Source organism: Polyodon spathula, chromosome 23, assembly GCF_017654505.1.
Source record: "Polyodon spathula isolate WHYD16114869_AA chromosome 23, ASM1765450v1, whole genome shotgun sequence".
In the NCBI taxonomy this organism is placed as follows: domain Eukaryota; kingdom Metazoa; phylum Chordata; class Actinopteri; order Acipenseriformes; family Polyodontidae; genus Polyodon; species Polyodon spathula.
This window is the reverse complement of record NC_054556.1, coordinates 4,998,139-5,014,331: the sequence shown is the minus strand read 5'-3', so window position 1 is coordinate 5,014,331 and position 16,193 is coordinate 4,998,139. Positions and strand designations below refer to the sequence as shown.

General features: G+C 37.5%; 1 protein-coding gene across 2 annotated transcripts in view; it reads left to right on the top strand.

Moving 5' to 3' along the window:
• The window catches only part of LOC121297866 (isoleucine--tRNA ligase, cytoplasmic-like), a 38,870-nt gene that overhangs the window by 3,362 nt on the left and 19,315 nt on the right, over positions 1 to 16,193 (top strand). For both annotated transcript variants that reach the window (XM_041224426.1, XM_041224425.1), the window contains exons 8-18: positions 396 to 483; positions 775 to 835; positions 926 to 1,021; positions 3,967 to 4,089; positions 4,766 to 4,857; positions 7,390 to 7,488; positions 12,367 to 12,493; positions 13,971 to 14,044; positions 14,311 to 14,505; positions 14,722 to 14,808; positions 15,351 to 15,434. In XM_041224426.1, coding sequence (XP_041080360.1) covers positions 396 to 483; positions 775 to 835; positions 926 to 1,021; positions 3,967 to 4,089; positions 4,766 to 4,857; positions 7,390 to 7,488; positions 12,367 to 12,493; positions 13,971 to 14,044; positions 14,311 to 14,505; positions 14,722 to 14,808; positions 15,351 to 15,434 — 1,126 coding nt within the window. The remainder of the gene's footprint in view (positions 1 to 395; positions 484 to 774; positions 836 to 925; positions 1,022 to 3,966; positions 4,090 to 4,765; positions 4,858 to 7,389; positions 7,489 to 12,366; positions 12,494 to 13,970; positions 14,045 to 14,310; positions 14,506 to 14,721; positions 14,809 to 15,350; positions 15,435 to 16,193) is intronic.

Here is a 16,193-nt window from a genome sequence, read left to right as displayed (position 1 = left end):
ACTGTTCTGATAAGAATTTGCTTATTTTTTTATTTTTTTTTATTTGCTGTTCCTTTTAATGAATGTATTTCTATTTAAGTAGATTAAATTCATTAAAGTTGGTGTGTTTACCTCATATGACTTTGAGATGACTATTCAAACATGGGTCTTATTGGCTGTAGTTAATAATTCTGTAGATGAATGTTTATGAATATGTTTAACAAAATCAGCAGTTTCTTTTAAATTTCTTGTTAGTAAATCGTCTGGATTAATTCCTTGTGTCTAACTGAGCTCAGCACTGTATGCTTAACCTTACTAAATGTATTGTTTTTTTAAATGGGAGCCCATGCATGTTTGAGAACTAGAAGACTACTTGCATGTGGTGAAGTGTGATCCATTGTTTGTATTTTTTTTAGACAATGCTACAGGGAAAGTGTACATCATGATGGAGGCTCGGCTATCAGCCCTCTTTAAGTCGGATGTTGAATACACACTTCTTGATAAGTGAGTGCGAATTACCTTTTCTGTTTGCCATCATAAGCATTCCTTTTCGTGATCTAGCATGGTTTGTCCTAAATATGTACAGTATTTTATAATGCATGTATTAGCCTTCTATTATAGGAATCTTCCACCAGGTGGCAGTACAATGTTAAGTGCTTAGAGGAGTGCTTTGGTTTTGGAACCCCACATTTACAAGGATTGCAAAAATATTTCTGGTATATTTCTTTTTTTTTTTTTTTAGGAGTGCTGATAATCAGACTGGACTCCCACTGATTTATTTTTTTATTTTGACAGATTCCCTGGCAAGACCCTTAAAGGCAAGAAATACAAACCTTTGTTTGACTACTTCCTAACGGTAAGAGCTTCATTTGGGGGTTAAAACGCTTATGGTTTTTACTCTAAATTCTAGCGTTATCCAGTAATTTATTTTTGTCTTGGATTTTAGAGCAAAGAAAGTGGTGCTTTCACTGTAGTGATGGATAACTATGTGAGAGAGGAGGAAGGCACAGGTGTTGTTCATCAGGCCCCGTATTTTGGAGCTGTAAGTATACAATTTCTGATCCGTAAAAGGAGGAATAAAATATTACAAATGATCTGTCTATTTGAACGTGCATGCATGCTGTGTGTCTATACACATTTTATCTATCACCTAAATCTCATTAATATATTGAAGATGCTGTTATTGCAAAACAGTTTTGAACAAGAACTAATGGATGGAAATACTCCTGCTGTGTGGGAGACTAGATTTCACATGTCTCTGGATGATGATGTTCTACTCCTGCATCTCTTTAGAAAGCTGTCCTCCCACACAACTCAATTATCTTTACCGTTACTTAATGCAAATTTGGCATGCCTTCAAAGGAAGAGAGGTAACCTGCATAGAATTATTTTCAGTGATTTCAGATATGACTTTTTTTTTTTCATTGCGGATGGAGTCATTCCGTACTTAATTGATCCATAGAGGTTACACAGAACCAAATGTGTCTCTCCTTTAGCTCATAGTGAAAGGCAAGACTTGACCTTTTCAGTAGCTTTGGATTGAGTTCTAGTCATTTTCCTGTCTGTCCTAATATGACCATTGTACAGCATAAGTATATTATAAAAAATAAAGGTTATAACAGTATTCAACTTTTAAATATAAAAATGAAAAAAAATAATAAGACACTGCCTCCTTGTGGTGACGTGTTTTGATTTCTTTGGGAGCTAGTAATCCCCTGTACTGTGGCAGAAAACCTTGACAGTAGAAACACGTTTTAGGAGTCAATTTTCTTACAGTTGAATTTGTGACATACTTATTTCTAAGTATTTGTGATCTTAAAATTGCTGCTTCCCAACTGAAGTTACGTTGCAAACAAAGGTTATGGAAAACGCTTTGGCAGCTAGTGTTTCTAAAATCTTGTTAAATGCATATTTTATCACTTTGCTGAAGAGTGTTCTCAAGTTATAAAACTTGTTTAATATAGGTTATGGTACTTGTAAAGGGTTAACAAAGAAACTTACCATGAAACTGTAAAATTACTGTTACACAACAGGTGCACCATCTTTGTCACGGGGCAGTCAAAAGGTGACGTTTCAGGTGAACCCTATTTATCCTGTCGCTCTTTGCAGTACTGCAATATACGACAATACCTTACTCTGTGCAGGTAGTGGGATTAAAGCTTCTTGAGAGGTTAAACCAGTGTCATGCAGTAACCAGTTTACAACGCAGTAAGCCTGTTATTGTGTGCTTTGTACACCTGCTTTATTCACTAACCAGCGGCAAATGACTTTGCACGCAAAATGAATTGCGTGGAAAAAAGATACTGCGTGCGAGTCATTTACATACAATTAATAATGGTAATCCATAGAAATGTATTCAAATTCTCTCCCCTAATACTATGAGGGAGGGACTTGATATCAAAACCATATTTAATTAAAGGTGCTAACTTTCCTAAGTGTCTCGGCGCATGTTAAGTTTACCACTTATTGAAACCAGGCAGTGTCTGTCTAAATCGCAATATAAAAGAGCAGACCACAACTAGTACTGTGTGGGAAACATGATAAATGCGTATATCTGCTTTCAGGTACTTTATTAAATTTTTTCCAGGATAGATTGCCTGTGTTATACAGAATACTACAAATAAAATGTTAAATATAGGCTACATGGGATGTATTTTGTTGGTTTTGTGGATTAAGGGGAATACTGTACATAATGATATGATTCTGAAAATGCAACTTACCAAAAGATGACTGTGCGTGAACCGCATTACATAATCATTTCTTTTATTCCGATTCCAAACGTGTTGCGTTCTCAATGCAAGATGCATTGTAGGACTAGACAGTGCTGTATAAAATCCCATTTTGTACTGTATTTTTTCCATTATGACGTTGTACTGCCGAAATGACCAAGAGATAGTTGTGCTCTTTTAACACATGAATTACACTGAATTGTTTTGGCCCTTAAAACATTAGCGTTTTTGTCATGGAAAAGACAACAGTGAGTACTGCACAAATTGTGACTAGCCTGTGCAGCACGTCGAAATCACCGGATAAGCAGCTGGAAGGTTTAAGTTTCTTGAAAGAATAAAAAGAAATACTCCGCACACTTGCAATCCCTTTAAAAGATACACATTTATATTTAGTCAATGTTTCATTACCCGGAGAACCTTCAAAATAAACATTCCGGGGGGGTCTCCCCTCATCCTACGGAGACCCACTGAAGATGTAGCCGGTGCCAGCTGCTGCCTCCTTGGTCACTGTCATTCTAACAAAGTGAGAGCTGGACTACCTGTCCTTTGGAGCGCTCATATACTAAAATAAAAGGTGTGTAATGCGTGCAGCATTTCGCGTGCTATGATGACTGGCAAACGTCATTTAGCTCGCCTTATTCGTGCATATTATTATATTAGTAAATAGAGCGGTCACGCCTTCCTTTTTGCGTGCAGTATGGGTTTATCTTACCACGCAGTATTTCAGGTCATTTACAACCGATTAGTGCATGAGGCCCATAGTCTGGAAAACTAAACAATCTGTTGAAAATTAACAAGGGACTGCGAAAGCTGTTATGCTGATGATTTTGTACCTGTTTGTTGTGTACAGTTTACAACTGTAAAGTAACACCAGAGCTGTCTTTGTTATAATTACTGTCATAGGTTTCCTGCCTTGGCACAATTTACACATCAAACAACGGCAATGTACAATGGGATGCGTTTCTAATTCTTTACCTTGAAAGATGAACGACGAGTACAACAATAAAGGGAATACTTGTAAAATCATGGGTAATTACCAGTATTATTTTAAAGGGTGACAAAACTAAGTGTGTGTGAAAGATCATTAAACAATTGACGTCTGCTGTGAACAGATATGAAATTACAGCACTGCTGCTGAATGACAAAAAAAATGGCTTTACTGGTCAAAGGAAGCGCAGTCACCGTTGCTTCTTCCTGTTTGAAATTGCTGAATAGGCACAGTGAGCACAGTTACCTGACTAATTGTTTGTGCCAACAGGATGACTACAGGGTCTGCATGGATTATAATATAATCCAGAAAGATTCTGTACCAGTCTGCCCAGTGGATTCTTCGGGCTGCTTCACCGCAGAAGTGTCAGACTTTGTTGGACAATATGTTAAGGTTGGTGACGACGTTATTGCAGAGTGGCACTAATCTTTCCTAAAGTGCAAATAAACTTAATTTAGATTCATTTAACACTTTAAAAACGTTTATCGCATTTTAGATCATGAAAATAAATGAGGAGCTGCATTTTATTTCAGCTCATCTGCTTGCTGTGTAGGGTTAGTCTGCTGAATATAAACTAAAACAAATGTTCAGGTCGATCTGCCTTTTTGAAGTTTTCCTACACTTAGCGAGGGAATTCTGTTAATTTACAGCAGAGGAGCTTTTGCTGTTTCAGAAACTGCAGCTTTCATTTCAGTCTCTTCTGATTACCTGTAAGGAAGAGCAGCTGATTAATAAAGTGTGTGAGGGGCTCGCCTCATTGAAACAGTGGGGGGAATCTGAGGGTGTCTGTTCCGATTGGCTTTAGCTTGAGGCAAAGGAAATCGGCCAGAACTCCTGAAACTAATTAAAACACTGCCTGTGGGACCATCACCAATTCATTACAAGTAATGCGCTATCTGTGCTACGGCAGTGAAATGTGCTGAAATATTTAACCAACTGGAAAAAACAAACAAACAAAAAAACAAAATAGAGCTTTCTGTAAGCTATTCTTCAGAGTTATTGGTGGTTAACTTATGTGTAGCTGTGAGGAAACCCCTAGATTAACTGTTTTTTCTTTCGATCCTTCTAGGATGCAGACAAAAACATTATTAAATTATTGAAAGAAAAAGGGCGATTGGTTAATGCCAGCACTTTCAAGCACAACTACCCGTTCTGCTGGAGGTAAGATGGCACATAGCCTTGTATAAGGTTGTCCTTTTGATCCAATCATCTGATTTATATGTAGTAGGAAAACTAGCTCGCCGATTAACGGAGTCGACTGGGATTTAGTTTAAGGTTGTCAGTCATTTGGTGGTTAGTCTTTTTTTAATGGTGTTTTTGTCATTGACTGATGACACTAGGTCTATACATTTGTGTTCATGTCCTTGGTTTTCTGTAATAAAAAAAATGAAAGTTTAACAAGAGCTTTCTACATTTACTTATTCATTAAGGCTGTCCGATTGGGGGGAGGGGGGGAAGGGGAGGGGAAGTGACTGACAGGACGAACACAAATACTTTCCTAAATATGGGACTGCTTTTTAAAAATCATTATCAATGGAGAGTTACTTAGTTTACTGATCTGGAAATCTGGCCTAAAGTAAAACACATTGTGAACAGGGGCTTCCAAGTGGCGTATCTGGTAAAAGGTGCTCGCGTGGAGTGCAGGATGCGCCCTATAGCCTGTATGGCGGGCCTGCAAAGTGAAAAGAAGCGTTCGGCTGGCGGCACGTGCTTCGGAGGGCAGCGCGTGTTCGTCTTTGCCCCTCCCAAGCCAGCGCAGGGGTGGTAGCGGTTACCTGAGCCTAAAATACAATTGGATATTTCAAATTGGGAGAAAAATGAGGTCAAATCAATTGACGACTACTAAATTTAAAAAAAAAAAAAGAAAAAAGAAGAAACCAGAGGTAGGTGGCAATGTGACGGACAAGCTGTTTGCTTCCATAGGGTGCAGTGTGCTGAACTGGAATTCCGTGAATGGTGCTGAAGTTTACCAGCAGGCACACGGATTACCTCTAGCAGTGACCAAGCATCCTGCGCTACACTGAGGGCTGCACAACTAAGCAGTCCTATTATTTGTTTTCTACTTGTCTTGCTGTGTAATCCCACCTTGAGGTCTTCCCCATACCTCTGTAGTCTCCCCTGCGCTGTTCTCTTGTTCTAAAGTCACTGACTTCTGTCCTCCTCCTTTTAGTAATGATTAAAAAAAACCTTGGCGCACAAACCCTTGGATCCCCAGTGGCCTGCGGACTGCGTTATGAGGTTCTGTTTTGATATAACGAGTGTTCTTTTATATATGGACATCCTTTTAGTGTTCATTTACAAATATTTCATTTAAAAGGCTGACTTTATCCCCAAGACTCTGTTCTTTATTTACTTCATTTAAACGGATGATATTTCCTCCTATGGTAGATCCCCTGGCGACCCATTAACTTCTGCTCTCCAAAAACTGAATAATGTTCTGCAGCAGTAAATCAGCAGGATAAAAGTGCATCTGACACAAAACGCCCATTCATCTAAGCCATCTATTAGCGTTTTGTGTCAATTCAGTTTCTGCTTCCGCAGCACCTGCCCCAGTCTAAAGATTTAATTCTAAAGGTCAGTTGCTGTCGCACCAATACAGAAAAAAAAAAATAAAAAAATGCTGATAATTGCATTTAGGAAGCATATATCTGGATTAAAAATTAAAAATAGCTTTAAACTTGCTTTTTGTAAATGTTTTATATACAGTAGGTACATACACAAACTAGTTGAGATGAACTGAGTAATTCACTGGACCTCCCAAGTCACTGATATAGTGGCAGTATTTTAAAATTTTCTAAATAAACCATTGATGACTAGGTCTAGTTTCAGAAGTTTTCAATATTTATTTATTTATGTATTTATTTTTGCTGGGTCCCGGCTGATTAAGTGGCACCATTAATTGTATACATTTTTAAAGTCTTCCTGTAAAAAGCAGTCAAGGTCCAGTCTCTCCAGTTGGTGGCAGTGGTGTCACTACTAAACAAGGGCTTTGAATTGGCAGCAATTTTATGACTATTGATGCCCTGACATTTCTTTTTAATATCACTAGATGAAGAACTTGAAACTAGTCCAGATCTCAGCTGGCAAGCAAGATGCCTCTTTCCTCTGCAACAAGTTTAACCTTTAATTATCCTTGAAAAGTAACATCCCTTCAGACAGCCTGCAATTGCCCTGGGAGCATTTGAAAATTGCCTTTCGCTTATTGCTCCAGTGAGGAATTGGTCTAGCACCTTGCTTGCAGTGGCAGAGTCTGTATGCTTGACATGAAAAATCTTTAATTTTTTCTGGGGTCAGTGGGAGTTGAAAGAAATTAGATTTAAAAATAAATAAAAAAAATAAAAAAAATGAGACAACAATATCCCCACATCTTATACAAAAACAGTGAATAATACAGGTCTCTTGTTAACTTGCAAAAGCATCCCATTCAGTCCAAGGGAGTGCTGAGGATTAAGTCAATTGTTAAATTGTGTCCACATTCATACAAACAATTGCAGCTTGCTGTGACTGCACTAGTTACTGTTGTGACTAAAAATCAGTTAGTCGTGGCTATCGTGCTGTCTTTTTTTTTTGGTTCCTAGTACAGTAACAATCGAAAGGTTGAAATTGAATGTGAAACTTATTGCAATATTTACATGAAAGGCCAATGTCGATCTGTATGAATGTGTTTGTTTTTTTTTTCTCTCGGATTTGCAGATCGGACACCCCACTGATTTACAAAGCTGTGCCGAGCTGGTTTGTGCGAGTGGAACACATGGTGGACAAGCTGCTGGAGAACAACAGCAAGTGCTACTGGTAACGCATTCCTCCGTACGCCACTGCTCGCTGTTTCACGGCTTGGGAGTGTTTACCCACTTAGAAGCTGCTGCGAGGGGTCTCTAATGATCATGTTAAAAAGGGTTTTTGTTTGCCAAACAATTTTTATAATGAGTTGCTTCCTGGCGATATGAAAAATGCTTTTACTGCATACATGGTGTCGGTTCTGATTTAGGCCACATGGGTCTTTGATCCCTGGTGACATTTTCACAGATATAATTCTAAGATTACCAGAGACACTCTGTTTAGTCAGAACAGGCTGCTTTTATGGTACGGGGGGGAAAAAACATTGGACAGCATTCTAACACTTAGTCATGTCAGCACAACTGTGATTTCAACATATGTTCTACTTCAGACAAAAATAGGTGGTTTATATTTAAAATGTCTGTGGGTTAATAAATTATTGTAGACACCAAGGTAAAGTGTAATAAAGCACAGTAGAAACAGGTTTGCTAAATGGCTTGTCTCAAAACAGAAACAACTCAAACACTGCTGTGTTATGGTGGTACTCTGTATCTTCGTTAGACTGCCCCTTTCTTTAGTGTCTCTGGTATATACCTCCCTGTAAATAACAGCTTTTTAGGATGGTGTGGGTGGATAGTAAGAGGGGGTGGATGTGATGCCTATACTGTGTGAGGCTTGAATATGTTATCAAGAATAATTGGTAATTTGGTAGATGAATATGCATGCTCATAATTCCCGTAGTTTTACTTGCAAGTTGGTCTGTTTGTACGTTGTGACACACTAACGGTTTGGTGGTGGTGGTGTGAGCCCTGGCTGTAACGGTTTTTATTTTTTTTTTTAAATGGCAGTGTTGACAGGGTATCGGTATGTGTAACTTCTAGGGTTGCCTTACTCTATAGTGAGTCATGGAAAGGTTTTTTTAAAAAAAAAAAAAAAAAAAAAAAAAGAGGAAAGGTTAGCCCCAGAGAATTGTGCTTTGAGATTTACAGTGATTTTGTGGTTTTCAGTGACATTGTACCCCTAGCTGCGACGTATCACATGTACAGTAGAGCAGAAGGGGAATTCATTCCATGTGCTTTTGACTGCTGTAAAAAGCAGCTGTGTAGTTTCACACCGAAGTCCTGCAGAAAAAAAAAAAGGTCTGACCCCTACCTTCTCATATGAAATTATACCTGAACCTGCTAGTCTCTAAAGCATCATAATGGCTAATCCTGCAATATCATTTTGGTTTCGTTTAAGACAAAAGCAACATTAAAACATGCTGTATAATAGCCTTTCTCTGGACTGTGCTGTTATTCTGCACTATATACATAAATGCAGCAGGAAGCCATCAGCAGCTCTTTGGACTGCTTGTTGTAGAATAGCCTTATAGTTTATTTACTGTGACAGTGCAGGTTACTGTTGGATACAGTGTAGAGTTTGCAGTGTATTGTGTAACGCATCTTTTTTTTAAAAAAAAAAAAAAAAAAAAAAAAATGTACTGCCTAAATAAGAGTTGCATACAGATTATTAACAGTGTTTTTTTAAATTGGAGTCTTGATGCTTTTGAATAGGGGAGGGGCTTTGATTCCACTGTGCATCAACTGAGCCACCCAGTCCCAAGTCCCTGTGAGGTATGATAGAATCCCATGGAAGTCAAATTGCCCGGCACATCTAGCACGAGACGACGCACTCCTTTTCAAATCTAAATTTAGGCTGGAAAGAAAAATCATGAAATTGATATATTAGTTTCCTAAATAGAAATGCTATGCTCACAAATGGGAATTGATGGACTCGTTGTTGGCCTGGTGGAGCATTGATGCATTTAAAAAAAAAAATATATATATACTGTCATTGGTCTCTTGGGGCAGCATTGTGTCCTAAAAAAGAGGTCTGAGGGAAATAAGAAAAATAAGCGCAGAATGCCTTGGAGGTGGCTTGGAGGCTGTGTGTTTTATTTTTTGTGTTGGAAATGACAAGAAAAATAGAGGCCACCTAAAAGGAGGGCATTCATTTTCTCCAAACTTTAATATGAAGGAAACTTACTTCATGTAATGAACTGCATGTGCAGCTGTTTTTTTTTTCTGAACTGCACAATTCGCTGTCTTCAAGTTGTCTTATAAAGCAGAGTTCACCTGAGTAGAGTATGAAGTACATTGTGTGTTCTAGGTGAGCTCCAAACAATTAAAATAAAGGCATTGTCGTTTCTTAACCTATGTATTTGAATAGAACATTTGTTTCATGTTCAGTTCTTAAGCTGGTTTTACATGAACCAAAAAAAGGATGAAAGTGGCATTCTATTGCAGTGTTCCATTTTGTAAGACTTCTTTTCTGTGGGTCGATAGAAAGAAGGCTACAACTGCATAGCATTCTGGTCCGTTCCAGGTTTTACTATCGTTGTAATTCATTATTAAGTATAGTAACATGTTCAGGAGTGGCCAGTTAAGCTGACAGTAAAACCTGGGAGGGCTACAACTGCTTTGCAATGGGAGTCTTATTTCCAGCTTTAGATGGGTATTGGTAGAGCTTGCAGTGACCTGTAATCCCAGAAATAATGGTTTGATTTTGGCATTAGCAGTGCCCTTCAATTCTACTGATCATTTACCAGTTTCTATGGCAGTAATGCCAACCCTGCTGAGCAATTTTGTAGCTTTTTTTTAATTATTATTTTGCACTCTGACAATTTGCAGTTCTAAATACACTGGAAGTGCGGAAAAAGGGAGCATATGCACATTTAATGAGAAACAGTGCTTCATCGTGAGCAGTGTTTGTCTTCGTTCATTATTGTGGGTGTTATTCGCTTTTCCTTCTGCAGCAGGTTCAAGTCGCATTTTTTTTTCCTGTGCTTTGTAGGTGTGAAGCTGTCAGCACCAGCCAGCGCTAATGGTTTTTACAATGCTGCTTGTCTTTGATATAGTGTTGCCACTGAACAAATGGATGCTATAATTTGAGTGCTGGGGGTATGATTGCTTCATTTGTTTTGCAGTTGAAGTTACATTTATTATTCTGTCTCACATTTTGTGCAATTAGAGTTTTAAAGAAAACTTTTCTAGTCCATAGGTTTGTAGTTCAGTTTCCCACAAATTGCTTTCACATGGGGAGGTGCGGGAGGGAGACACGAATGCCACTAGTATGTGTACTACAGTGCGATTGGGTCGTTTAATCTCAAATTCAGGACGCTGGAAAGCTGCATTTGCCTTTAGAGTTTTTGTATTTATTGAAGTATTTCTTTTTCTTTATCAAAATCCATTTTAGAGACCAGTTCATACGTTTTTTTTCATTTTGTTTGAGGCAGTGGTGATCTGTAATTTTAATTTTTTGAAGTGTTTTTCAGATCTTGAACATACTCTTTGCTGCTTACTGTGTTTAAAAAGACAGTTTAAGTGAAAAGTTAAAGACTCCTAAATCACCTAAGAAACATCAAATATGATTCAGTGTTGTAATTTATTAAAGGTGCTCATGAAATCAGGCGTTTTGGGTGAATGTGGATAAATACCGATGAGCTCTTTGTGAATGTAGGTCAGTTATGAGTTCAGGACAGAGTAGGTTAATGCAATATTTTAGAACAATTAGATTTTTTTAATTAGTTATTTGGATCTACATTTAGGGAGATGTGTCAGAAGAATAAAACTTCATAATGAAGCTTTAAAAAAGCACCATATATAGCTGTAAAGTTGAGAGCTATGGATTTTGTGGAAGAGGTATATGATTTTTTTTGTTTCTCCTCTACTTAACAGCTAGTCTGCGTTGCAAGGTATTTCCACAGTATGCCCATTCATTAACTTTTAATCATACATTTTTAGGAGAGCATGTAGAAGCCACGGTCCAAAATCATACATCCGATTGCTTAGTTTTCTGTCAGTTTGATTGGAAAGCAATGCATTTTTATAGAAGAGTGAAATATTGTGAGGGCACATTATTTCAACATATTAATTGTAATTCTGCTTTAATTAGGTTAGTGCAGAAATCTCTAATTGGTTATCAAGTAAATTAGCTCATCAGCTATGAGAAATCTAAATCAACACTTGGTCTAAAGAGGCCTTATTGCTGTATAGAACATGTAGGTCATTATTAATTCTCTGTAGTTTAATATAGTTAGCTTTATAGTTGTAGAAGCGAAATAAGTAAGAGTGATTCATTATTTATTTTGCATGTTGTTCTGTAGCTATTATAGCTGTATCCAAAATTGGAGTGACATCGGTTTAATTTGTATTTGAGTTTTGCACGGGTTACAGGGTATTCGGGTTTAGCAGAATGTATTTTTATATGTTGCAGAATAAGTTAACTATTTTAAGTCAGTAAGTATATTGCACTAGACTAGTGGATGGCAACATTAATTTATTTGTGTGCAGTAACTGCTAGAACTACAAATCTCTCCCATTTCAAATGGAAAAACTACATTAAGGACATTAACCTTTCGCCAACACTGCGGTTGTGGATTTATCCACTCCTGCTTCATCATTTTATTTCTTATTATTTATTTATTTATTTACTTTTACAGTATTGCACTGTTGAAATGGTGCCATAAAAGCAATGACATGTCCTAATACACAGATTCACACATGAGACCAATCAGTTCACTTCACATAAGGGAGTTGTTTGTAGGAGGCAGTGTGGCCCTGTGGTTAAAGTCCAGGTTTTGTCATCTGACGGTCACTGGTTCAAATCCCACCTCTGCCATTGCCTCACCAGTGGCCCTGAGCAAATCACTTAACCTCCTTGTGCTCCATCCTGCAGATGAAATATTAAATCAGTGTCATATTGTAAGTGACTGCAAAGTTCACAGCCAACTCTGTGAAGCGCTTTGTGATGGTGGCCCACTGTAAAGGCACTATATAATAATAATAATAATAATAATAGTATTATTAATCACTTAACCACTTCATAAAATAACTTGTCTCTGATTCATTTCAGGGTTCCTGAGTTTGTGAGGGAGAAGCGTTTTGGGAACTGGTTGAAAGATGCCCGTGATTGGGCAATTTCAAGGAACAGGTACTGGGGTACTCCCATTCCACTCTGGGTCAGCGAGGACTTTGAAGAGGTTAGTTAACAGCAACGCCGTCAAAAACGCTCACATGTGCTCCACAGTGACCTGGTTCCTCCAATTTCCTTTTAGAAACGCAATTTACAGTTGAGAACCCAGTTCTTTGACCAGGAGCTTTCTATTCTATTCTAGTTGCCCCCTATAGATTGTAGGCTAGATCAACCTTTACATTAAGTACCAGCACCATATAGTGCACAGCAGTATGTTGTCAGCAAAAAACGAAATTAAACTTGATCCAAAGCGGCAGATCACTAGGTGGTGTTAGTGCTCCCTTCTAGCCTTTGTTACATATATCTATGATGGGTAACTAGAACCAAGAGCAGCCCCTGAATGATCGCAAGCAGACAATACAAGATAAAGAAACAAACAGATTTTAAGCTGCTGTATGTACGCTCCTCATGTAACATAATTACAATAAACCAGCAGGAATTCTGCATTTGCTTCTGACAGTACATGATTTGACTTATTTTTTGTTAACACTAACCCCCCTCCCCCCCACCTTCTGTCTTTTTTAATTATAAGATTATTTTAACAAACAGTGTGTTCAGGCTGAAGCTTTCACAGTAAAATGAAAGCCTCTTCTCAAGGGACTATTAATTCTGTTTTAACCTTCCTTTCACACGTATGATTTTTAAGTAAACTTCTGATGTTTCTTGTGCAGTTTTAGCGTTTGCGACCTAATCCAAATGATGCATTAGGTTGGCAGGCTGATTTTGTTCTTGAAAGGCACCTTGTCATTTACAGGTTGGTGTAGCCAAGAGTAAGGATTTGATGGACTGAACTACTAGGTCACAGTGGCTGTATTTAGATCTGATGTTAGTTTAGATCAGTTTATTTATTTTTTAATTTATTACCCATGAAAGCAGGACAGTGACCTGCTTCCTTAAATTAGCATAATGGCTCTCTTTTTAAACTCCGGTCTCCAGAGTTCTTTTCATTCTCTCAGCTTGAACCAGAGGTTGTCCCCCCCCCCTCCGTGCTTTAAATGCCAGAAATATGATTCATATATGATTCATTTAATATGTTAAATAGATTAAGTTTTACTGTTGCAGTTAAAATGTGTTGTTGGAAATACCACCCTAAGATCTAAACTCCACTGAGGGAACCATACATAACAAAACCAATGCTCTGTTTCAAGATAAATCTCTGCCATTGCCCTTGTACTCATTGTCTTGATTTGTTCTATGAAAGATAGTTCTTTTAAAACAATTCAGTTTGCTGTAAAGTTAGGATATTTAGTTCAATTCTACCATGGATCAGATTGAGGAATCTGTGAATAAGACCAATCTAATTTGTTGTATGTTACGTTACCTGATTCTATATTCATGATATTTTGGAGTGTGAATGCATGTGCTGTTAATTGTAATGCAAATGTTTTGGGGAGGTTTCATTGACTACTTCTTTAATTAATTAATTAATTTTTTAAAAAACATTTGAGACCATTAATTTTTAGCAAGCGATGTTATCTTACCAGGTGGTGTGTGTTGGGTCAGTAGCTGAGTTGGAGGAGCTAACCGGCGTGAAGGTAACGGATCTTCACCGGGAAAGGTGAGCCATTGATTCTTGCAGGTTTGATAATTCTACTTTAATCGTTTGATGCAGAGTATAACTTACCAGATCCATTTTTATTGGGTAGCCTTTTAAATTGGACAGTTTTTAATGCAGTCCTTAGAAAATCAGCCATTTACGATGTTTATTTTTAAGATTAGTTTAAGCTCAATTTCTATTTCCACGCGGGGAAAGAATGATAGACCCAAAATATTAAATGTTCTACTGTTTCCTAATCCTCGAACCCTCGTTTTCCTTTGCTCCAGCATTGATCACTTGACAATCCCGTCTCGCTGTGGGAAAGGGGTCCTGCGCCGGCTTCAGGAAGTTTTTGACTGCTGGTTTGAGAGTGGAAGCATGCCGTACGCACAGGTGCACTATCCGTTTGAAAACCGGAGAGAATTCGAAGAGGCCTTCCCTGCCGACTTCATTGCAGAGGGTATCGATCAGACCAGAGGATGGTAAAAGAATTAAGAAATACAATGAATTCTTATGATTTGTATATTTATATATTATATATTTATATTTGTATAAACTTAAACTGGAAGCTTAGATCTTTATATATATATATATATTATATATATATATATATATATATATATATATATATATATATATATATATATATATGGAGGACAAGACGCTAAATGTTTGTTTCTGTTCTGTTTTATTTTAAGGTTTTACACCCTCCTAGTGTTGTCAACAGCACTCTTTGGTAAACCTCCCTTCAAGAATGTGATTGTAAACGGACTGGTTCTAGCAAGGTAGGTTCAGTTTTTATTTTGAGTTTCATTTTGCATTTCTCCTCCACAGAAAAAAAAAAAAAAAAAGTGGGAGATTAGAAGAAATCCACCCACACTAAACACTAAAACGAAATATTGATGTAGACTAGATTAAGTATTTTTGTCTTTTTTTTTTCTTTTAATAGGATGTTTCTTGGGATTATCAGAAACAAATTGCATAAGTGGAACGTGAAAATCTTTTAAAAGTAAATGTATCTCCTGAAACGGTTTATTTTGAATTGTTAGGTAATATTTTAGGAAACAAGGGCAGTGAACAGCAGTTTGGATTACAAGGGCTTGCTTCCAAATCACACAACTATAGAAACCAAAAGACAGATATTTGCAAAAAATCCAGCAGTTTTAAAGTGAACATTCCAATTTGATTATGAAACAAACATTTTGTTTTGTGTGTAATTTTGTTCTATAGAAATGTGTAAACGCTTCAGTAGAAGAAATTACAATGTGAACAGCACCAGGTACATTTCATGTCGTGCTTGGGTGTAATGGCTATTTCATCCCTACAGCGATGGACAGAAGATGAGCAAACGCAAGAAAAATTACCCAGATCCTGTGCAAATTTTAAACGCGTATGGTGCCGATGCATTACGGTAAGCACTGCTGTTGACATGGAAGATTTGTAAATCTGAATGACAAATGCAATGTAGTTTGACCTTTTAGTAACAACTGTAATTTGAAATAAACGTCTTTTAATAAAATTTAAAAAGCAGTCCGAAGGACATGCTACATGTAGAATTCCACAAAGTCAAGCTGTTATGTTGAGAAGCATGGCTGCACCACACAGTCCTGAGCTCAGGGTCTGGGTCAGGGTCAGGGTCATTGGGGTACTGTTTATCATCTATGGTAAGCACTATCAAACTATACCGAGTAGCTTTTCCAATACTCTTCATGCTACATACTCGCACCTCTCAATGTGGTCGAATTTGAATGATCTTAACAGTGGTATTATCTTAGTACCAACGCTATTGAACTATCCTGATGTCCCCTTTATTGAAAATAATGCTGCATGTCCGTTTTATTTTTATTTTAGTCCAGGATGGTGGTGTTCGATCTGTATATGATTAAGAGACCCCTGGGTGTGTGGGGTTAATGTTTGCCTTTGCAATATGGTAATTGCTTTTCATTGGTCTTTATATAGAGTGTAATGGTATCTGCAAAAAGCAATCACATGAAAGTATATTGGGAGTTTGGCAATTAATTTCAATGGCATGAGGTGCCACTAAGATAAATTGACTGTACAAAAGGGAAAATTGCATCATTGGGTCAAGCTAAAAAACACTGGGTGTCCTGATAAAGCAATGTTGTTATAACTGGAGTGTTAATACAGCAGTGTATTAGTTCTCCTAATC